This window comes from Lagopus muta, chromosome 20 (genome assembly GCF_023343835.1).
Source record: "Lagopus muta isolate bLagMut1 chromosome 20, bLagMut1 primary, whole genome shotgun sequence".
NCBI lineage: Eukaryota > Metazoa > Chordata > Aves > Galliformes > Phasianidae > Lagopus > Lagopus muta.
In genome coordinates, this window is record NC_064452.1 from 4,775,553 (window position 1) to 4,798,351 (window position 22,799).

The 22,799-nt window shown below is 47.1% G+C and overlaps 1 protein-coding gene, 1 long non-coding RNA gene and 2 other non-coding genes across 4 annotated transcripts in view; 3 read left to right on the forward strand and 1 right to left on the reverse strand.

Moving 5' to 3' along the window:
• Positions 1-176: 176 nt before the first annotated feature.
• On the forward strand, positions 177-10,092 carry LOC125702834 (uncharacterized). Its single transcript, XR_007380712.1, has 5 exons — positions 177-503; positions 1,157-1,231; positions 1,522-1,586; positions 2,017-2,814; positions 5,075-10,092. It is a non-coding gene; the product is annotated as an uncharacterized LOC125702834 (long non-coding RNA).
• Positions 1,001-1,075, forward strand: LOC125703197 (small nucleolar RNA SNORD49). Its single transcript, XR_007380787.1, has one exon. It is a non-coding gene; the product is annotated as a small nucleolar RNA SNORD49 (small nucleolar RNA).
• Positions 1,870-1,943, forward strand: LOC125703201 (small nucleolar RNA SNORD65). Its single transcript, XR_007380791.1, has one exon. It is a non-coding gene; the product is annotated as a small nucleolar RNA SNORD65 (small nucleolar RNA).
• Positions 10,093-10,725: 633 nt separating the features above from the next.
• LRRC75A (leucine rich repeat containing 75A) overlaps positions 10,726-22,799 on the reverse strand; it is a 46,202-nt gene continuing 34,128 nt past the window's right edge. Inside the window, exon 4 of the mRNA XM_048966590.1 lies at positions 10,726-13,019. Within this exon, the coding sequence (XP_048822547.1) occupies positions 12,458-13,019 (562 nt within the window). The 3' untranslated portion in view covers positions 10,726-12,457. The remainder of the gene's footprint in view (positions 13,020-22,799) is intronic.

The window sequence follows — 22,799 nt, forward strand, 5'->3', positions numbered from 1 at the left end:
ACAGCCTCCATCCCCCAGCAATTAGCCGTAGCCCCCATTTGAACCCTGCCACCCCTTCCTCCCTCGCTGCAGGAAATGGACGCCTTCCTCCCCCCGCCTCGCCTGAGCAGTGGTACAGCCCACCCACCTCTCGCGAGAGCAGTGAGGCGGGCTGTACCTCGCGAGAACAGCGGTGCGGCCTGCCCCCCCCACGGTAGGATGGCACATCCCGAGCCTTTATAAGCGGCGGCAACGGTTCTTCCCGCCCTTTCTCCTCGTGCGCCCGGTGGCGGTGGGGTCTTGTGTGGAAGGTGCTCGGCAGGGCTGAGGTGAGGGCTTCCACCCCCGGGCAGCGGTGATGCACGCCGTTCCTCCTCGCCCCCCAGGGGCTACAGGCGGCAGTTGAGGGATGTAAAGGCGACTGGGTCTCGCTCATCCCGTCCCCGCAGGCCCTCATGGAGGCGGATGGGGGCCCAGGGCCCCGCTCGGAGTGCTCTGGCAGCTGCGCCGCGGTCCGAACTGAGGTGAGCGAGGCTGGGAGGACTTGGGTTGGGGCAGATTCTTAGTGCTGAGCCTTCTGAGGCCTACTGTGGGTTTTTACTTTTATACCTCCTCCTCACTTCCCTTTCCTTCCCCTCCCCCCCCCTTTTCCTCCTTTGATCCTTGAGAGACTTATTGTAGCAAACGTATTTCTGTGATTTGCTAGACTTACTGCTGAGGAGTACTGCTTTAATGCTTGTTTGGTGTCTGTTTCCCCAGCGGAACGATGCCTCGAAGCAAAGAGTAACGTGTTAAGAACATTCTAGATCTTTCCTTGTATACCAGTGATATAAAGTAGCTAAGTGCAGGGCTGCTAATTGAAAATAACCTGTAGCAGTTTTAATTAAGCATATAAAGCTATGAAAAGCAAACGTCATGTCCTGATAACAGAGTTAATGCTTTATATTAGCAAAGGGACAGGGTACATTCAATTCAGCGTGAAGCTGTTCCTCTGTGTATTGACCTATCAGAGTTGCTGGCTGTTGATGATGATACCCCAGAATAGGAAGTGCCGTCAGATGCGAGAACTGACGATAACCTTCTTATTTGTCTGAAATACAGCTGCACGTGTGTGAACTTGAAGTCGTCTACGCCTTGTCTGCTAGGACTAATGGGTCAATGTTTATTTGCTTTGCAGAACCTGGGATTTCCAGGTGATGTGATACAATAAGGATTGGGAGCAGGCATCTCTGGAGATGGCCGTAATGTGAAGGTAGGTGGTGAATTTCATTGGGCCACGTAGAGATTCCTAACAGGCAGAATCTGTTGAGAATAAATGGATCTTATTGATCGTATTAAAAAAAAAACCAAAAAACAAAAAACACACGGGAAGCATATTTTGTATGGTTATCCTTCATGGCTTGAATCAATCTACTTTCCTTCCTTTTCCTTCCTCTCTTACTTAGCCAATTTTCTGGGATCCTTAGATATAATTACCACTTGCCACATACTCATAGCTGTTAATCATAGAATCATAATGATTAATGTCTATTTATGTTACAGCCCTTCACACGGCCCTGGGACAGAAGTGAGACTGGAAGAGCAAGAGTTTGAAGAGTTTGTTGTGGGTGAGTTTTAACATTCTGTGTGCTCTTAATTCACTGTGGTGCTTTTGGGCTGCAGTCTCACAAACATTGTGTGGTTGAGAGCATTTTCATTGGCTTTTTTTTTTTTTTCCTGTGTGTTTTTAGCTCTAAAACAGTGATTGATGAAGTTGTAGGACAAAACAGCACTTTGTTGGACTGAAATACTGAGGGTAAACATACAGGAGCTGCTGTCTTCTGCACTATATACAGCAGTATAGAACAAAGGTGCTTGTTTTAGAAACACAGCAATGTATCTGAGGATATCATATGATGAAATTAACCAAAAATTGCTGGAATTACCGGCAGATTGACTGGTGGTGAGCAAAGGTTTTTCTGATGATATCACTTAAATTAACAAAAAGGTAAGCAACGAATGTTGGATGGTCAACTTATTCCTGCCGTTGTATTGCAGGTGTTGATGCTGAAAGCACGTTTGTTTGAGGAAGAAGGAACCCAATGGAACATGAGTGAGCTTGGCAGCTGATCTTTGAAAACACCGCCTGTTTTTCTATGTGTGAACTTTTAAGATAAAACAGTGTTCAGACTGTTTTGATACACATTAAAGTTGTAAAACAAAAACCAAACCTTCAGTCTGCTTTTGTCACTCATTGCATAAAGAAATGAGACTTTATTGCCCAACACATCTTTGATACACATGCATGCTTCTATGATTTGCTGTTATATGATGCAGTGGGTGTATACATGAGAGTGAAGTTTCTGCAGATTGTGTGAACAGGCCTCAGTTGTAAGCATTCTATCTGGTGTTTGGTAGTTTAAGCAGTTTAAACACATACTGCTAAGACTGCTGCTGTGCTTACTGTAGATAATATACACTAATACTGTGTACTGTATTAGGCCCTAATACCCCAACAGCAAGAAAAGCAAGTGTTCAAATTAGGGCAAATGCAACTGTTTCTGTAGCTTGTTCAGTCTTGAAACTTGGCCTCAAGGTCTGATGGGGATACTGTATAATCTGTTTCTGCAGCAGCAGCATTTGTTTAGCTAATTGTATGTGTCTTCTCTAAATAGTGGTTCAAATAGGAACTGATTTCCAGATGGGAAGAAAGAGAAAAAGATCCTCTGTGGCTTGATAGCTGTCTTTCTTGTAGGTGGTAAAGAGTAAAGAAGGCAGATGTTGCTGACCGTTTTGCCCACTTGGTGTCACCAAGTGAAAGATTCTAATGTACTTCAGAGCGTATGTAGAAAGGAGGTAATGACATTAATAAACTAATTGCATGTGACTGTATGCTTATGCAGTGGGAATGGGAATCTAAAGCTTTCAGATCAGCTGTACAGCTCCAGGTGGAACATACATTGATGTTGCTTTTGAAAGGGACAAAACTTCCATCCTATACGAAGTTCTTAGGATGTGTGCCAGGAAACAGCCCTTAAGCAAGGCTGACACAGCAGCTGTCAGTCAAAAATGGTAGTTCAGAAGTAGCAAGAGGTTAGGAATGACCTAGAAGCCATTTTGTACAGTTCATTTGCAGCCTTTGAAATAGCTGGTCAGATATCAAAGTTGAAAAAAATAAACAATGAATATGGCTCTGTCATGTAACTATTTTCACCTAATTTTAAGAGCTTTTGTATTAGGACTGGTTGACAGATGATGATTTTTAGCTGCTATAAGCAGCTAATAATATACATTGTAGTTAAGAATGTTTTTAAAGGCTTCAGAAGGAGCTCGTGGAGTTTTGTTCTAAATGAGGTTCTGTGCACCATTTATGATAATGGTGCTTAGCGTGGCCACGCTTTCTGTAAATGGAAACAAGAAGTTTTTGGCTCAGTTGTTCAATGAGCCACAGATGGCTGAGTGCCAGCTCACAGCAATAAGGGAGATGCTGATGTTGTGTTGTTAATTCATTTGTGAGAAAGCACAATGATGACACGTGGTGCTGCTACCCACCAAGACGTGCTGTAACTGCTGCCCTGATGTGGAGGGGCTGCTCCAAGAGACCTCGCGTTGTTCGTGTCTTTCCTGCTGTACTGAGGTGGTGCCAAGGATGCCAGCTCAAAAATGCCCTCTGTGATGCGAATAATGGCTTTGTGCTAAGAAGACAGAAATCCTCACTCTTTAACGTTGGGCACTAAACAAGAGGAGAAGGGGCTGACCTGTAATTTCTGTCCAGGGAAGAGAGAACAACAGGAGGCTGAGTTTCAGTAACGTCGTGTTGGTTTCACCCTAGGTCCTTTCTAATGTTGCGTGAGGAAGATGTGGAATAAGAAAGCAAGCATGGTGTGGTGGGTGCCTTCAGGAGAGGAGTGTAGGGAGATGGCTGCCTTTCCAGCATGGTCATAAACTGCAAGCTTCACATTTCATGCCAGTGCTGGCTATCATTTCTTGATTAGTTATTGTAAGGCAATTTTATGTACATAAGCATTAAATTAAGCACTAGTGAAACCATGAATTACTGTAATTAATATATTTCAGCTATTAGCCAGTCCGAATAATGTGCTCTTTCATGGCTTGGTAGCTGCTGTTCTGGTTGAATCACTTCCAGCTGCCTGTATCCACCTAATGAGAAGGGAGGAAGTGATCTACTGCATATTTCAGAATAAAGATGGTTTTCGACTGTGAAGTTTCACTCTTTATCTCTTGAAGGTAGATAGAAGAGCAGTTAATTTTTAAACTCTTCTCTCCCTCATCATTTTAAATCAGTGGAGGAGAGAGCAAGGCACTGCGAGAGGAATTGCTGTTTTCTAGCAGGGATGACTAAAATGATATTAGTGTCATGCAAGGAAAACTGAGGGGTTTGTTTACTTCCAACTGGTGCATTAACAAATTCCTCAGCTGCCAGAGACTCTGAGCTACTTGGGAGGGAAAAGACTCCAAATGCCAATGAGATCCTTGGCCATCCTCACCCTTATCCAGAGCTCAGCTCAAGGTCAGGCCAGACACGGCTCTGGGTGCCTGATGGAGCTGAGGGCACCCCTGTTCACTGCAGGGGGGTTGGACTTAAACCATTCCATGCATGTTCGTAGCACCTGATTGACTTTAAAGGAGCTAACAGGTGGAACTGGATGTAGAGCATGCTGAGGAGAACACTGTGCAGACAGGAGTCCATGCAGTGAAGCCCAGGTGCGTCTCCATGGTGGTGAATGTTGAGCTCCAGCTCAGCTGAAACCAATAAACACCTTTCAGCCTAACACCTGCGCTGAGGAACCTGAGCAAATTACAAAGCAGTAAATAATTCATAGTGAGGAGATGGCATTCAAAATCCCTGCAGTTTTAATCAACTCCAAATGCTGTCATCTCCAATAATTCAGAGGGTTTCTTTGTCAGACACTTGTTCAATTTTGCAATTAGTTAGATTTTTCATTATAGAGTTTTCACTTGTTATGGCTTGTTGTAAATTAATTGCACAGCTATTCTCAGTATGAGCCTCTGACTTTTTTTATGAGCTCCCTTTGGTTTTTTATCACCTTGTTTTCTGGGTGTTTGAGTGACCTTCTCACTTCTGCTTTTCCAGGTCCCTTTGGAGGATGATGAGCTCAGGTTTGCTCAGGTGAACTCTTATTCAACTCTAGCCCACAACAACAGCAGATGAAATGTTTTACATCTCTTCTGCCTCCTTCAGATAACCTTGAGATGGTCTGCCAGCATTCCCATGAAGCTGTGTCATCTCCATGCTACAGAGGAAGAATTTGAGGATCATAGAGTGAAAGGGAAGGGCTTAGTAAGGTGTTGCTAACACACTTTTGCTTAAGTGTATTAAATCAAGTATGTGTGCTACTTTCAGCTGTAGCAGCAAATAAATAAAATCTTTATGCTGAGTGCTCCTTGGGATGGGAAATATGCAGGGAACCTGCTGTGAAGATGATGAGAATTGTCTCAAAGCCAGATACAAACCTGCAGCTATGAGATGCCACGGTGATTTTAGAAAATAATGGAAAGTCTCTGAACCAAAGATGGATTTAAAGTGTGTCCAGTCACCTTGCTAAGCCAGCCTGTGTGCTTCTGTAGCAGCACCTCTGCAGGGCTGCTCCATGTTTGCAGAAGGCAGTGCAGAGCCTGTGTGTCAGTGCTGTGCTGTTTGCTAACCCAAACATCAAGGAAAAGGGTTTCAAAGCTGCTGCCTTTAAGCTTCAAAAAGGTCTTTGGAGATGACAGCAGCGCTGTGTCACTTGGCAGCGTGTCAGCAGCTGAAGGGGAGGAAAAAGTTGGCTTTGGGGGCAGAGAGCAGCAGAAAATGGCAACAGCTACACCATAATTGGGGAACATCTGCCCTCCCCTTGGCACATCCAGAAGCACTGCTATGGGGAGTGAGCAGCAAGGGTCGGTTCACAGAGGGTATTATTGCAGAACTGCAAATAGAATTTCCCCCCTGCAACCTCTGACAATCTGGTCTTGAGGACAGCAGGGAGCTGTGAGGAGTGGCACAACCTGAGTTGGAGATTGGAAAACCTCATTAAAAGCCAGGAGGCTTTCAACAGGGCTTGAGCTTGGTGCTGCCACAGCTGGTGCTCGTTGGGGCCCCAGGTGAGGCTGTGCCCCTCCTCCTCGTTTTAAACACATGCCCCCATTTAATGCTCCTCAAAAACAGCAGCTTGAGCACAAGGCAGAGTTCTTCCTTCTTTCTTTAATGCAATTCAGTGGTCTATAAAAAAAGAAGTGCTACAATGTTTATTATCTAATCTGCCCTGCTGAGTGGTAGGATCAAGCAGCAAGGTGGGCAGTGCTGGCAGCTTTGGCATTCAGGTGGAGCAGCAGCAGCACAGGTCAAACTTGGCAGAGGAAGAAGAGTTGGTGCCAATCTCTGTTGTGAAGACAAAATGCAGGTAGGAAAAATGGTGACTTCCCAGAGAATGTGGTGTCTGATTCCACCTTTTGGGTTTTCCTAGCAGTGAAGGAGGGAGGAGGAAGCATCAATGGGCTGCAGATGGTGTGTGGGATTGCAGGAGGAGCTCCTTGTGAGGGGCAGCTTGGGTTTTGGAAGAAGGTTTGGTGGGCTGGGAGGGAGGGGGAATAGAACTGATGAGCTGGAAGGGCACATGGGTTGAAATACAAGGCTCTTGAGCAGGGTCTGCTGTGATAGGACAAGGGGAAATGGTTTCCAACTAAGAGAGGAGATTTAGATTGGATTTAAGGAAGAAGTTGTTTACGATGAGGGTGATGAGGTGCTGCACAGGGTGGTGGTGGTGCCCATCCCTGCAGACCCCCAGGGTCAGGCTGGAGGGGCTCTGAGCCCCTGGTGGAGCTGTGGGAGTCCCTGTGCACTGCAGGGAGTGGGACCAGATGGCCTGTGGGGGTCCCTTCCAATTCCAACCATTCTGTGAGAAGGTAGTAAAGACTTCTGTACCCAGAAATACACAAAATATCTCATGTTCTGTTGTACCTGCTTCAGAAATACCCTTCAGAAACACTGGGACCTCGTTTTCTATCTGGTATCACAGAGTGCTTGAATTCTGCATATAGTCATCAGAGAATTCTGCTTTAATCCCATTTATGTCAGCTGTGTTGAATGTGCTGATGCTGACACCAGGCTCATGTTGGACGTGTGCAGTTTAATGTTTTAGTGGGAATGGGTGGACAGTTGGATTTGATGATCTTAATTGCCTCAATGTGCAGGGAGCACAGCTCATGCCTTCCATCTCTCCCTTGGGAGTGCAGTTGGAAGCCTGATGCTGTCTCTGCATGGCAGCAGGGCAGACCTTGAGATGGAGCCCATTCTTTGCTGAGCATTGCGATGCTGTAAGCTATCCCTCTGCTATTTTTCCTGGCTGAACACCCCCTGATTTTACAGTAATTTTTGCATGTTGTCTGGAAAATGCCTACCAGCCAGTTGGATTGGAGCATGCTTGCAAAAGCCCCTCTTGCTCTTTGTCCATCTTGAGCAAAAACCTGAACATAGCTGTCAGGTCTGCCTGGCAAATGGGCCAGCAAAAGGCACAATGTGGAACAGAAAGCTGAAATGTTGCATTTTCACCTTCAGCTCTGTGAGAAGCAGTTTCCAGCCTGTGTGTTGGAGGGGAGCTCTGAGCTTGCAATGAAGCACAGCTTCCCCCAGAGTGCTTGGAAAATTACTTACCCTTTGTATTTGTAATTTAAGAAGCATCTGTGTGCAGTGGAGAAGGTGAAAAAGAAAAAAGTGAAGTTCTATTGGAAAGCTATGCGTGAAGGCAGCTCTAAGGTGGATGCCCTTTCATTTTGTGTTATTTTTTGCCTGTAATTCTCTGCACAGAGTTCAACAGGAGTTTGTTAGGGAAGAGCTGGATTAGCACATTCCTGAGCATGGTGCTCAGATGGGTTCTTTGCTGCTGCTTTATGTTTCATTTGTATAAAAACTGCAGGTCTTGCCAGGAGTAGAGGTGGCTGCAAAAGAGGAAAAGGGAGGCTCATTCCTGTGTTTTACACCTGGATTTGTTTCTCAGTTTCATTAAGGCCCCCGTCCCTCCCTTATGTTGTGGTATTGCATATAACCAGACTGGGTCACTGCATGTGTCCCAGCTATTGACACAGAGGTGCTGTGTTACAATGCTCTGAGGTCTCAGTGTGGCTCTGATTTCCACACATAGGGAGCAACAGGGCGACTAGACAGCCATGCTTGCAACCCGTTGCTTGGCTAAATCCACCAAATGCAGCTTAGAAAGGCCTTCCTGGGGGCTGCTGTGTAGACTCCACTGGTTTATTTTCTTCCCCTGGCATGGAGAAGACCTGGAAGCCGCCGGGTGCTTCTCTCTGGGCTGCTGGAAGCATGGATTTTTGGCTGAAGACCACGCAGGGCAACTCCACAGGGTGGGGGAACCCTGCAGGAGGCTGCTGATGAGTAACAAAAGCAGTTTGTGTTTATTGCAAAGCAGAACAGTTTAATAACTTCCAGCAGAGATGGCTTTGCAGATGCTCACCAGACATGAAATGAGAGATCTGGAGTGCCTGTCTTGTTATTGATAATCCCTATAAGGAGCAGAATGGCTTTTCCTAGGATGTCAGGAGTTGGTTTCTGAGCTTTGGTGCAGGAACAGCAACTCCAAGCCTGATGTGCTTCAGATGCATTTAGTGCTGGTGGAGCATGCCATGATCTTTGTCTGCCAAGGGCAATTGCTGTTTTCCACCTGGGCACTGCATCTCATGTGCTGCTGCAAGATCCAGAGTTGTCCCTTCCTAGTACAACTTGCTGGGGCTGTTTGTAAGCATCTCCTGCAGGAGAGCCCTGCTCCTGGCCAAGACCTGTAGCATTACCACAGCATGAGAGACCGAGTATTTTGGGTTGTAGTCTTAGCAGAATGGAAGTGTCGCAACTGGGAGGAATGTTTGCTCATTAGAATGCAGGAGATGATGGATGGCAATGGGAGGATGGCCTCATTCATCCACCCCTGCTCACAGAAGCTGATCCTTCCTGCTGCTCCATATCTGCCATGTGGGTCCTGCAGTGTTCTTATTGCTCCACCAAGGAAAGTGATTCCAGTGAGGGCTGTGCACCACTGGTGCTGCTCAGTGCTTTGTGTATCACCCAGGTGACCCTTAAGGGATAACACTTCATTACTTCTCCAGCTGCTGCTCTGTACATTTTCCCCTATCAGCTGAGCTCCAGCAGCTGTGCTACCTCCACAAGCAGCACTAAACACTGCTGTGAGCTGCCAGTAAATAATGCAGCAGATTCCTCTCACCAGCACTTTTCCTCTTGCTAATAAGGAGAAAAATGTCGGATCCCAGGCACCGTGGCATTGCAGCTGCAATCTTTAACATAACCTCTTCCAGGAGCTGATGTTCCTTGTGATAACCACGGTATCACTGTAGCATTTGTTATGACTGAGCTGCAGCCCCCAAAATCCTAAATAATTGAATAGAATCATACAATATCCTAAGTTGGAAGGGACCCATAGGGATCATTGAGTCCAACTCCTGGCTCTGGGTTGGACCACCCAAAAATCATACCAAAAATCAGTGTTTCCCATTGGCTGCACTCTGCAGGTAGCTCACCAGACATGTGTGCCATGTGTAGAAACCTTGCACTGTCCCCAGAGAAGCATGTTTCATGCTCCCAAGCAGCATATTTTCCTGCTAATGTGTATGCACATCCTGCTGTACGCTCTTGAGGCCACAAAGTACCAATATAAGCAAAAAAAACAACCCATACCCACCACCTCCTCTGCTTTAATTTCTATTGGGTTTCTCTCTGGAGTGCTTGGGAGGGAATAAAAGAAATGTATTACAAACTGCTTTTTGCTGAGATAAAGAGCAGAGCTGCAGCAGAGAACCCCTTCTTTTGCAAGTGCTGGCAAATCCTCTGCTCAGTGCATCACGCTGGAGAGGTTACAGGTTTGTTAGTTTTCATCATTCTGTGAGTACTGCTAATAAGGTCAATCAGTCTCCATGGCAATAGCAGCTGGAGGTGAGACAGTGCTAGTTAATGGGATGTGGGGGGTTTTGTTTTTTTGAGGGCACAAAAGCAGCCCATGCGTGAGCATCCTCCTCCTCCAGTGCTGAAATGAGGTGCACTGAACTGTAGGAAGTGCTGGAACATCAGTGCTCAAATGCAATATCAATCCCAGTGAGTCACCCTGGAGTTGGGGTCTGTCCTGCTGTGATGCTGCTTCCACTCCATTTTTCCTTTCCCCTGCTGTGGCTCTGTGTGGGCTCTGGGCATCTCCTCTGCAACCCACTGAGCAGAAGTGCCAAAGTGTTCCTGTGCTCCTTGGCATTCCCAGTGCTGCTTTGATGCTTTCCTCCTTCCCACTCTCAGGGATGGGTGGCTGCCACCTCTCCAGCCCCCACGCCTGCCCTGCAGTCTCAGGTCCCCCACTGACATAATCTCTGTAAATGAATAATCAGCCTTATTGCTGAAGGAATGCATCTTCTTCCTATAGATGAGCTTCCTCCATGCTTGAGCAGAGCAGCCTGGTGCTGCTGGGAGTGACTAACCAAGCCTCAGCACCAAGATATTATGGACATCACAATTTTAAGGTGAATGTTCCCTCCCTACCTTGATGACAGATGACCTCAATCAGCATTAACATTCTAATTTTCAGCTCTCGAGTCCTTATTTTTAGGTCTGCTTAAGAGCTGCTGGCCAAAACAAACAGCCTTCTGTACTATGGGAAGCACTGTATGTGGCTTTGCAGGCTAGACCTGGGATGCTGGGCATCAGCTGTAACAGAGGAGACCTCAACATTTTATTAAACATTGGCATTTATTTTGATTACAGATAGCTCCTTTATTTCAAACAGAACAGTTGATTCACTGCAAAGTGTTTTTCATGCCAGTTGAAAGAGTTAGCGTTAAAAAACAACCAGACAAACAAAAGGCTTAGGTACATGCAAATCATACAGAACTTTGCTATGTGTATTAAAACGAGCAGCAGAGCTTCTTCTAAGTTACGTACTTGGAGGAGAAACAACAACTGTCAGCATGAACCCCCCTGCAAAAGGCGTGCAGCTTCCTGGTGCAGCCATGGGAAATGAGGGACAACCAAAAAGTCTGAGTGCTTACAATGCTGTTTGCACTCAGAAAAGCAAAACTAGAGGTCACTGCTCCCAGGTGCAAAGCAATGCTGCAAAGCTGTGCAGGGGAAGGGCTGCAGGCAGAGGCAGGTGAGCTCCCTCTTGGGAAGGGAAGGTCTGTTTGGTCGGTGCAGTGTAAAGGAGGGGAAGTGTTTCCCACTCTCCCAGCTTCCCTTGGGTTTGGAATCATAGAATAAATCAGGTTGGAAAGACCTCTTAAGATCACCTAATCCAACCATCAACCCATTGAATCACATGAAATTGTGGCTTAGAAGCCAAAGTGCGAATTGCTGTGCTCTGTTGGGAGCTGTTTTCCATCCAGAAATAAGAAGAATGTTACTAAAAAAAAAAGAGTAAAATAAAAACAAGCCAAAAACCAAAATGGCATTGTACAAACAAAGCACTTCTGGGTCAGGAAGGATGTGGCCAAGTGATCTGAAAGCCTCAGTGTGCTTTGGACCTTCAGCTGGCCGTATCCACCCAGCCTGAATGGCAGTGATAGAGGGAAGAGCCCCAAGGTTTGTTCTTTTTCTTGTATAAACCTTCAGTATTGTGGTCTCCTTTGTCAGCAACAGCAATGAGCCTGACTTGAGCCCCGGCTTCAGACACTACATTTTGCTCCCCCAAACACACAGAGGGCTCTGGTGCAAGAATGGGAAGCTGTGAGGTCATCACAGCAGCTCAGCAGGTGAGCAACTGGATTTTAGGGCTGGGTGAGCACTGGGCAGGCAGCAGGGCCAGCCTGAGTAAGGCTGGACTCAGTAAGGCTGGGGAGCAGCACCCAGGTGATGAGCATACTGCCGTCCAGCTCCATGCCAGCACAAGGAAAGCAAAGCTCTGCTGTGGGGCTGGAAGTGGGAACACCCTGCTTGGAGTGGTTCCCTTGGAGAGGGATCAGGCTCTGTGTTGATCTCACCAGGCACAGTATTCAGCAGCTCCTGAAGTTGGTATGGGAGAAGGTTGCAGTTCTGTGCAGTGCTTGTGGGTGAAGTCTGTCCATCTGTTGTGTGGGGGTGACCAGCTGGGATCCTGCTGGATCTGGTCACCTTCCTGCTCCCCTTTGTGCTTCTAAGGGCCTCATGTTCCAACACTTTGGCAATTTGTATTTGGAGAGGTTAAAAAGCACAGTGCTCTCATTTAAAAACACCCTTCTGGCTTTTCATAGAATCATTTGAGCTGGAAGGGACCCAGCAAGGTCATCTAGTCCAACTGCCCTGCGATGAACAGGGAATGAGATACAAGTATACAACACCATCCCATTTCTGCATGATGGGAGCAGCACTGATATTCATCACAGGGGAAGAAGGCAATGTGCTCCCAGAGCATCCCACCGCCTGCATCCACCCATGCCAGGACCTCTGATGAGGAGATCTTGGGTTTGTCACCCAAATGTACCCAATGTGGAGCCGATGTCACGTCTGCGGTGTCTCGGCGCCTTGCTCCTCCACTGTCCTGCCCTCTGCTTTGCCCAATGGGGTTTCATTGCAACTTTCACTCCGCAGGTCCTCCTGACTCTCAGCCAGGCCATCCTGGTTCTCCAAATCGCTGACCTGCCCTTCGCCAAACTCCAAAATGGTGGGCAGGTTGCCTTGCTTTGGGCATCTCCTTTTCAGGCTGACCAAGAAGGGTTGAGGCAAGGAAAAGATGTCCACGTTGTTCCCGAGGTCGATCCAGGTGACGCTGGGAAACTTCTTGGGGTCTTTCAGGGTTTCGGTGAGGTCCCGCAGGATGGCTTTGGTGAGCCGGTTGCCGTTGAGGGACAACGTGGTGAGGTGAGGAAGGCCACACAGTGCAGGCAGCAGCTGCAGCAGCATCTCATCTGTCAGCTCGGTGAAGCACAGCTCCACCGTGTCGATGTGCTCCGAGCTGTGCTGCAGGTACGACGTGACGCGCTCCAGGTCCTTCAGTGTCAGCGGGATGCCCGACAAGTCCACCGTGTTGTCTTGGGGCTTCCCCATCAGCACAGCTTTCAGACTGCATGGGAAGGAAACGAAAGAGGTGTGAATGTGGGGGGTGTTGTCTTGAGTGTGATTATGTGGTGGGACAACAGTGCACTGTCAGGTCATGGCCAGCATTGGAGAGGGTCCAGAGGAGGGCCAGGGGATGATCAGGGGGCTGGAGCACCTCCCCTACGAAGACAGGCTGAGAGAACTGGGCTTGTTCAGCTTGGAAAAAAGAAGGCTGTGGGGTGACCTCATTGCAGCCTGTCAGAACCTAAAGGGGAAATGGTTTTAAGATGAGGGAGGGAAGATTTAGGTTGAATGTCAGGGGGAAGTTCTTTACTGTGAGAGTGGTGAGGTACTGGAACAGCTGCCCAGAGAGGCTGTGGATGCCCTGTCCCTGGAGGTGTTCAAGGCCAGGTTGGATGGGGCCCTGGGCAGCCTGGTTTAGCATTAAATGTGGAGGTTGGTGGCCCTGCATGTGGTGGGGGGGTTGGAGATTGACGGTCCTTGAGTTCCCTTCCAACCCTGGCCATTCTGTGATTCTGTCCTGTGTGACTCCTACGATCGGGTGACTGCATGGTGGATGAGGGAAAGGCTTCTGATGTAGTCTATCTGGGCTTTGGTAAGGTCTGTGGCACTGCCTCCCCAGGCTCTCTCCTGGAGAAGCTGGCAGCTCAGGGCTTAGGCATGTATGCTCTGGGAGATGAGCACCATGGCCAAATCCATAGATAAATAAATGAGTGCTCCCAGTGACCCAACAGAGACTCATTAGTCTGACTTCGATGAGCTGCACTGGTCAATTTGTCTCCCAAAGTGAATCAGAGAGCACATCTACAATCACAACCTGTCAGAGGAAGTTGGCACTGAGGGTTTTTTGCTGATGAATTATTCTGATTGAGTTAGGAAGAGGGAAGAGCCCTATGCATGCTAATAGCTCCTATCAGCCCGGTGCTGAGCCCCTGGTGCTCATCCAGTATGGTGTACAGGTAAAGGCTTTGCTCCACGCAAAGTTTTAGGGAAGGGACAGGGAGCACAGAAAGCCATTTGTGTTCAGGGAATACCCCAGAGGAAAGAACTAAGTTTCTTTTTCATTCCTGGCTCCCTGATCCCTTTACAGGCTCACACGGAACGATGTGAGCTTTCTGCTCTAATAGAAAGGCACCTGCCTGTTGTGCTGGAAGCAAAAGGACTGAATTTCACCTAAAAGTGGCTGTGAAATGTGAAGGGCTCCTTTAGGAAATAATTTTTCTCCCTTCTTCGTGGCCCAGAAACTTCCCAGCTGCTGTGTGTGTGAGTGGAGGGACCAGGAGATACATTGCAGGCATCCAGAGAGCACAGCAATCTTCCCAGGAAACGCGTGGATGGCACCAATCCAAATGGCAGCTGCACAAATTAATTTCCTGGCCTTGCAACATAGGATTGTGCAGCAGTCGGCCAATTCTTTTTTCATTTAGCCATCATTAAGATGAGCATTTGACTAATCCTAGGTGCCTGGGGGACTGGGAAGTGACCATCCACCAGGATCTTGGACTGTCACCAGCTCCTGCAAGCTAGAAATAAGAAAAGCAAAGACTTGGTGCTGAAATAATGTTATTTATTTCCACCAGGAGGGTCTTCCCAAAGCCCTGCTGCTCTTCAAGCCAGAGCCAAGCCATCAGGCCCTGTCCTGCTCTTTCCATGACAGGGGTGAGACTGGGTGAGCTCCGAGGTCTCTTATCACCCCAACCACTCTGTGACCTCAGTGGAAGCCATGGGACATTTGCAGAATGGCAGAAAGCTGGGCTGCCTGGCAGAACCATCACCTGCATCCACCTACCATGAGGTAGGATGAGAAAGGTCTTGTCTGTCAGCAGCAGGTAAGGTTCACTCTGTAATGGGAACCTTAAGAACAGAAACTGGGAGGGAAGGGATATATCGTGCATGGTCAGCTAGGACACAGAGTGATGGATGAGCCAACAGCTGCTCAAGAGAACCCAACACAGCTGGAGCAGAGGGAATGCCATCTTCTGCATGTGGCATCGGGAGCAAGGAAACCAGAGCCAACACATGCTAAGGTTTGTGTGTTACATATTTAATGTGCGGTTTTGCTTCTCCAGCTTGGACAAAATCCAAGAGGGTTCTCCAGCTTATGTCTTACTAGCTTTAGTTGACATGAAGGGAAGCCTTAGCATGCAGTGCTGCTCCTGCCAGGTCCCACACAGTAGGATTTTGGGGTTAAAACCCAATATCCTTACATGGGTTAAGCCAGTGAAAACCATAAGCACAGCTGGCTGCAATTCTCTGCATTGCTTTAGGCATCCTGGCTGCGATCTGAGGAGCACAGCCCAACCTGATGGACGAGCCACCCTTGTGCTGGGAGCTGAGGGGGCTGTGCTTCCCCACATACAGAAACCCCAGCCTGTAGTCACCCTCAGCAGGCTCTGAGGTTTGCTCACAGGCAGGCAAGACTGACTGGAAACAGGCTTTCTCCTTTAGCAAATCTTGGATCATTAAGCATGAGAGTGTGGCTCATGGTACGACCCATTGGGGTGAGGGCACAGTGGGGATTGGGGCTGGGGAAGAGGAAACGACTAACAGGAGCTGCTCCCACCCTTCATCATTATCTGTACGTTTCAACTGCCAGTTTGCCCTGGGGAACATTATTCACTGAGTGGCCAGATGATTTTTATATGTTTCATGTATTTTTAAAAATTATTATTAATTTTGATGCAAGACTGCCATTAGCATGCTCCCATCTGAGCTGCTTATCCTCCAAAGGAGCATGCATCTGCTACACCCCACTATGATGCTTTTTTGGGAGAGGGGTGTGCCTCAGGCAAACAGCTTGCCCAGCCTCAGGACCAAAGGAAATGCTGGTCAATTAATTGATGCCAATCCCTCCACCTGCAGTGCTGGCCCCCCACTGCCCTGCCTTAGGGATGTGTTTGAAATCTCTTCTGGCATGTTTTTATTTTGGGGTGGGCAACAATAGGAATCAAACAGATGAAATAACATATTTATTGTTTGGAAAACAATAATTGCATTCATTTGCTGGCAGATGCTTAAGCTGAGAAAGCCAAAGCGCTCTCCTCTTATAGCCTGGGAGCTCAAAGCTGGATATACCAGGAGCTCATATTGACTACAGCATGTAGAGTGCCTGTGAATGAGTGGTAACTCCTTAAAAGCACAGCAAAAAGAGCATGGCAAGCATGGAGCTTTGCTTTATCCAGTGCAGAGCAATGCTGCCTGCCTTGGTGTGACATTGTCCTATTGATGTATGCATGCGATCCCTGGCACAAAGCAGGAGCTCCCTAGGGATCTCTTTCCATCAAGAAGGATCTGGTGGATCCCCACACAAATGGATTGCCTTGCACTAACAGCCTGTTCATCCTGAAGACTTGCAGCCTGTAGAGAGAAATTCTCTGCAGCCCATTTTGGAGCAGCCCTGCACTGGGATTGCTAGCTGCCTTGTATCTGCCTACGTCCCCCTTGTCCCTCAGGAAACGAGCAAACCAACAACAAACATGATTAATAAAAATAGCTCTGGAGGCTGTGAACTGTCTCACGGCAATGAGTGGGGTATGATGTTAACAAACAGCTGTAAAAACTTCTATCCCTGCCATAAAACTTGCCACAGAATGACCCCAAATCTCTATAGGAAGATCTCAGCATTATGTAAATCCCTGTGAGTTACAGTGGAGGATCACTTACACCCAGTTGGTTTCATCCTCTCGCTTTATGTGGCTATTCCATAGGGAAAGACACAGCTTTCTTCCCAGACAGAAACTGTATATGGGGCTTTGACCCCTATGATGAGAGGGTTGGGCATAAAACCATGCCCTAGAGCCCTGATAATGCTTTGTTCCCCCATGCAAAGCAGGATGCTGGTTTCTACTGAAAAAGCTTTCTCTGACAGCTGGTTTGTGTGCAGCACCAGATCAGCTCACAAAACGTTCCCATGGACAAGAATGTTGATGTTTAGATCAAAGAGAAACTAGAAGAAAGGGCTTCCCTTGTCATTTAAATTCATGACATTTCCCCAAAGCATGACTGAGGACACGCAACGCCAACATGTCTCATAATAAAGTGTAACTGGAGAACTTAACCACTTCTTGGAGGGCAAAGGAATCAAGAAACAAGAGGCAGCCCCAGAGAGTGAAGAACTGCAGTAAGAAATGGAGATGATGTCACCAGTGAGCAAATTTCCTCCAGAAATGCCAGCAAAAATTACTGAACATGAGATGACATCAACCTTGAAAACATGCCTCATATTTTGGGCACTTACCTTTTCCAACTTTTCCTCATAATAATAAGTTGTTAAAACACCCAGAGCTACCACAGCCTTCATCAGCATTCCTCAACTCTTTGCTGTAATGGTTCAGCAGTTGGGTTTGTGCTTTGCTTATTGCCATGGAAAGGGTTAGGGATTATGAATGGTGCAGTCTGATGTCTGGCTTTCACAGCCTTTGCAAATGAATAGCTGGGAAAGATTTCACTCCTGTCCTTAGAGAGATTTGGGGTAAAGAGGATTTTTAAATATAAAAATACATAACGTTAAAATTCCTTTAGAGCTTACCAATAAACACTTAAAATATTCCTAAGTCTCTACTATTAAGAAGGAAAGTACCAGTGGGGATTAATTTGTTTAGCCTCTTCTCTCTCAGTGAACTTTTTGCTGGGGTTTGCAGTTTTCACACTATAACGTGCCAACATCCCTGCTGTCAGCATCCTTCCCCTGTTACTGGAATTACAGATCCATCCTCAGCTGAGCACTGTGAGTTGTGGGGAGAGGTAGGGCACAACACCCAGCCTGCAGCTCTTCAGCTGTGGGTTTCGCTCCTCATTTTACCCCTGATGTGTGACATCAAAATGATTTTTCTTTTCCATTTATAAAGCATTCTGGCTGCTGAGAACCATCTGTAAGACAGACATCACAAGACAGCCCTAAATTCTATTGCAGTGGCAGCACTGAAGACTGAACACCAGGTTATTTCTCTGCTCTGGTTCTGCATTTTTCAAGCATGTCATTAGGAGCACAGCTGCAAGGTATTCTGCAATTCTCTCCCAGATTTCCTCTTGCAGCAAGCAGGATGCCCAGCTCTGCATGCAGCACACCTCCCCTGCGTGCCCGAGAGCAGGGCTGCTCCAGGAATAGCTCTTTGTTTTCCTTTCCAAACCCAACTGAATTTTCTTTGGCTCCTCACCAAGCTATGCAGGCCTGTTCCTCTCCTATTGCAAGCTCAAAGCTCACTAAATGTATGGGATAGTTGATGGGAAGAGTAGTTTCTGGGCACCCAAAGGCATCCCTTGCACCTGAGAGAGCTGACAAGGGTCTCAGCTTCATCCACAATGCATTAGTGGATAGGCTGTTGGCATCATAGAACATTTTGAGTTGGAAATGACCCATAAGGATCATCGGAAGAACCTTGAGCAATAAATCCTTCCCATCACAGTGAGATCAGTTGAGAATCTCTGGTTCACGTTTCATTACTGAAGATGGACATTGCCCTGTGCCCATATAATCTCTCTGTGGATATGCTACATTCTAAAAGCTCATGATAGAAGCAATGAGAAAAGTCATTTTCACCCATGGATGAGCATTGACCCTCTCTGCTTCAGCTCCTGCATCACTCGATGGAAAGCCATCCACTAGAGAGCAGTGTCACCCAGCCCGTGGTGCCTACAAGCAACACGTCACATTTACAGCTGGCTCTAAATGCACCTAAGCATCCAAATATTCAAAACCACGTGTGCATGGAGGAAAGAACCTGGTATTTTGAGTGCAGTGTCTCTTTAGGGAGGAACAGCATTCAGATGAAGAGAACAAAAGAAGCAACGACTCTTCATTTGGGGCTAACGTCTCCCCACATGCCTCCAATTCCAGGAACCTGAGGAAAACCCTTCTGAGTCCAACTCCCAGAGCTCACACCCAGGCTGCTGGGGAAGCAACTGCATTTGGGGGATCTTTGATGACCTACAGGCACTGATAGAGGTACACAGCAGCAGCCCCCAGCACAGGTGGGTGGGTTAAACCAAGCCAAAGGTCTGGGATGGACCAAAATTGGATGGTTGGACTTGGTGGTCTGAATTATTCTGACCTTAATGGAAAGAGCACCCACTGCTTCCCATGGCTGTGCCATCAGAAAACCACTCCTTTCCTGCACTGATATCAATGCTGTACCCGTGGCACTGCATCACCCTGATGTTTAGCAAAAGAACCCAATTAAACCTCTAGAAGCAATGAGACTCAGAAAACGCAGCACTGTTAGCCAAAGAAGCAACTTGATAAATATCTCCAGCAGGGATAATTAAGCAGAAGAACAGCTTTCATTTGCACATTGCACAGCCAGCTCCTCATCATGGTCCGGAGCTGAGGTTGGATCTGAGTGGAAAGCAATCATTCTCTAAGCAAAAAAACACCATTTATGTGTTACACAAAAAGGGATTTTTCCCAACTTGTTTTTAATTTCCTGCCAAACAAAATTCTAAAAATAAGCATTTGGCATCAAAACACTTTGCTGTAATTACAGCCCTGTTTAACTTCTCGCAGAAAAATGTAAATATTTCACTGTTGGAATACTCCTTTTTTTCTTCCCTCATTCTCCCCAAAATGAAATGTATTTACAGCCTTCCTTCTATGCTACATTTTGCACTCAACAAACCTGCATTTTCCTATAGAGAAAATGTGCTGGAGTATTTCCAACCAAATCTACTCCAGCGTAATAAGAAACTGCAGCTGACGCCCCATTAATAACAGGCATTTGAAGGAAAGGCAATTTGCACCAGTGCCAACAGAAAACCAATCAAGAATTTAAAAGAAAACAACATGTTGGGTTTGTTGCTTCTGTAAATGACCTCCTGGAAGAGAATTTGACCAGAATTTGAATTTCTTCAAGCTCGCATTAAACAATAGGAATATTTTCTTTACATTCTAGCATAGAAGAAGCTGAAAAGGCCCTTGGAAAGGGAATTTTACAATTGAGTGTATTAAACTAAAAACAAATCCAAGTCCTGATTGGGTTTACACGAGCAGTTCCCCAGAACAGAGTAGGGAGCTTGGTGAGGAGCCAGTGTGATCAGAATAGAAGACCTTTGAATTGGGTTCCAGTCCTTAGTGTCTAAAGGGAAGAGGCCACAGGAAAGGAAATCATCAGAAAATTGATCATAAAAGCACGCTGTTTGCTGCCAATGTTTTAAAAACAGATCCGAAATAGTGAATTGAAAGGCAGAGGGAAGGAAAAGGAAAGGAATAGGGAGGGTGAGAGAAAGGCAGGGGCTGGGATGGATGGGACAGCAGAGGCTGATGGTCCACATGTGGATGGAAGGGGCTGGTGCTAATTATCATCATCTGTTCCTGCCTGGGAAAGGTTCCACAAAAGTGCAGAGAAAATAACACATAGAAAACTAAACAGGATTTCACTGGAAGTTGGATGTTCACCCTTCGTGGAACTTATTTGCCCTTCCTGCTCCTTACATTCCACCAGCATGAGGGGAAGGCAAACAAGGTTGATGTTTGGGGCTGGGGATGGAGAGAAGCTTCAGCTCTGCTCCTCCAGCTCAGTTTTCTCACCAGAAACCAGCTCAAGGAATCCAAGAAAATCCCCTCTCCCAACTGCTCTTCCTGCAATTAGGGAGCGATCAGCCACTAGATTGTATGCCTGGGGTTTCACTTTCCCTAAACTGTTTATTTTGTTGGAGCACAGATCACATTTGGAAGAGTTCAAGCAGGCAGGGGTCCCCCATTGCCTCTACTGTGCTGATGAGAGCCAGAGCACGAGCAGCAGCCTGGCTCCCAGGGCTCTGCTCCTCGCTGGGGCTGATGCCTTTGATCTTTTACAATAAGGGTATTGAAGCACTGGAGATTGCCCAGGGAGGTGGTGGATCCCCACCCACAGTCAGGCTGGAAGGACTCTGAACTGTGGGTGTCCCTGTGCATTGCTAGGAGTGGGACTAGATGGCTTCTGGGGGGTCCCTTCCAACTCAAACCATTCCAACCATTAAGGTTGGTGAAAACTTCCAAGATCGTCTAGTCCAACCATCCACCCATCCCACCATGCCCACGAAACAGAGTTATGGAACCATTAAGGTTGGAAAGGAGCTGTGGCACCGGGACCTCCATGGTGAGAAAGGCTCCATCACAAGAGTAACTTGCAGCCAAGCAAAGAGGAGGTGGGCAAATGGAGGAAACCAAGGTGAACCCTCTTGACACAGCCTCTGGCCTTGCTATTTTCCTTTGAACAGACCCTTTCCATGAGCCTGGGGTGCAGCCACTTCTGGGGACACAAAGCCAAATGGAAGGAAAGAGGCAACGAGGAGCATATTTAATCAAGCCCAAAGAAAATACGCTCTTCCAGCAGAGCTGCATTTCTTTTGGCAGACCACTGCCCCACTAATGGTGGGGATTTCAGCCTTCATCTCCCTTAAGAAGATGAAAACAGAGCTAATATCAGCAGGGATGTGAGCTGCCAAGAATTCCTTTCAGCTGGGCACAGCAGAGGTAACACGATATGCTGTTCTGTTCCGTGCTGCAAAGCTCACACAGCCCCTCCTGGGCTGCACATTGTGCTGGACAAGCAGGAAAACCACAAAAACTTTCCCCCATTTTCCCTCCCTGCCTGTTCAACATCCTTGCTTTTCTGACACAACACAGGCCCTGCTATCAGCTGTATCAAATTTTGAAAAAGAACAACAACCAACCATGAGCAGGCTGCCCTCTGCCATTCAGCTTCCCAACTGCAAACATTTTGCCCTTTCTTTCTGTTTTCTGTACCCATTGGTGATGACATTTCACACGCTCTGAGCCAGCTGTTGGATCAGTGCTGGAGAGATCAGCACAAACCTTCCCAAGGTAACTTATCTATATTGCATGAACACATATACATATATTCTATTTACCAGCCTTCAGGATGATGAGCTGCATTTTAACACCCAGCATCCCAAATGACCAAAAAGCTGATGAAAGCAGGAGCAGCTCAGTGATGTGTTGGCACGATAATGCAAAAGCCAAACCACACAGTTTGGCACTGAGGTGCTGGCAGCCCCTTTCTGGGATGCAGAAGCCCCATCTGCACTGGGTTGAGCACTGCCAGGATGGATATTTGGCCACCCCAGATGGGCACATGGCATAAGGGGCTTTTTTCCCCCCTCTATTTTTCCCACTTACTGGCACAGTCAGACAAGGGAACACACTACATTTAATTACAAAGTATTTGACTTGAAGGAGACAAGTCCCAGTGTATGGGTCACTGCAGGGTGAGCTGGGATCTCATCGTTACGCTTTCATCACTCCCAGCATTATTTAAAGCATTATTCTCATACAAATTGTGCAGCAGCAAACCCAAAAAGCTGAGCAGAAGCACAGCCTCAAGCCCAGAGCTCATGTGATGCATGAGCTCACTCAGCACCTCCATTTACTAACAGTGCACAATGTGAAAGGGCTTTAAAACACCAACTCAATGCTCTATCAAAGCTTCATCATAAAGCTTGATCCTCTTAATTGGGGATCATAGCCAGGGGCTGCCCAGGAGCCAGCTGCATTGGGCACTTCTTGCAATGGAAAGGAATAGGGCAGCAGCTGCTTGGGACAAGGCAGCCCATCATGAGGTGCTTGGAGGGCTTCCAAGGAGGGGAGGAAGTGTGTGGGGGGAGTTAATTATCTCAGCAGCCAGTTCCTCATTTAATAACAATTCCTTCTAGTTGCTTTCCTGAGTTTTGAGGGTGGATTCAGACGATGTACTGAAAGCAAATCTAATTTCCACTCCCTCCAGACACAGAGGAAGTGGAGGAGTAATTATAAATAACAAAAATCACACTTTTAATAGTCAAAGCCTTT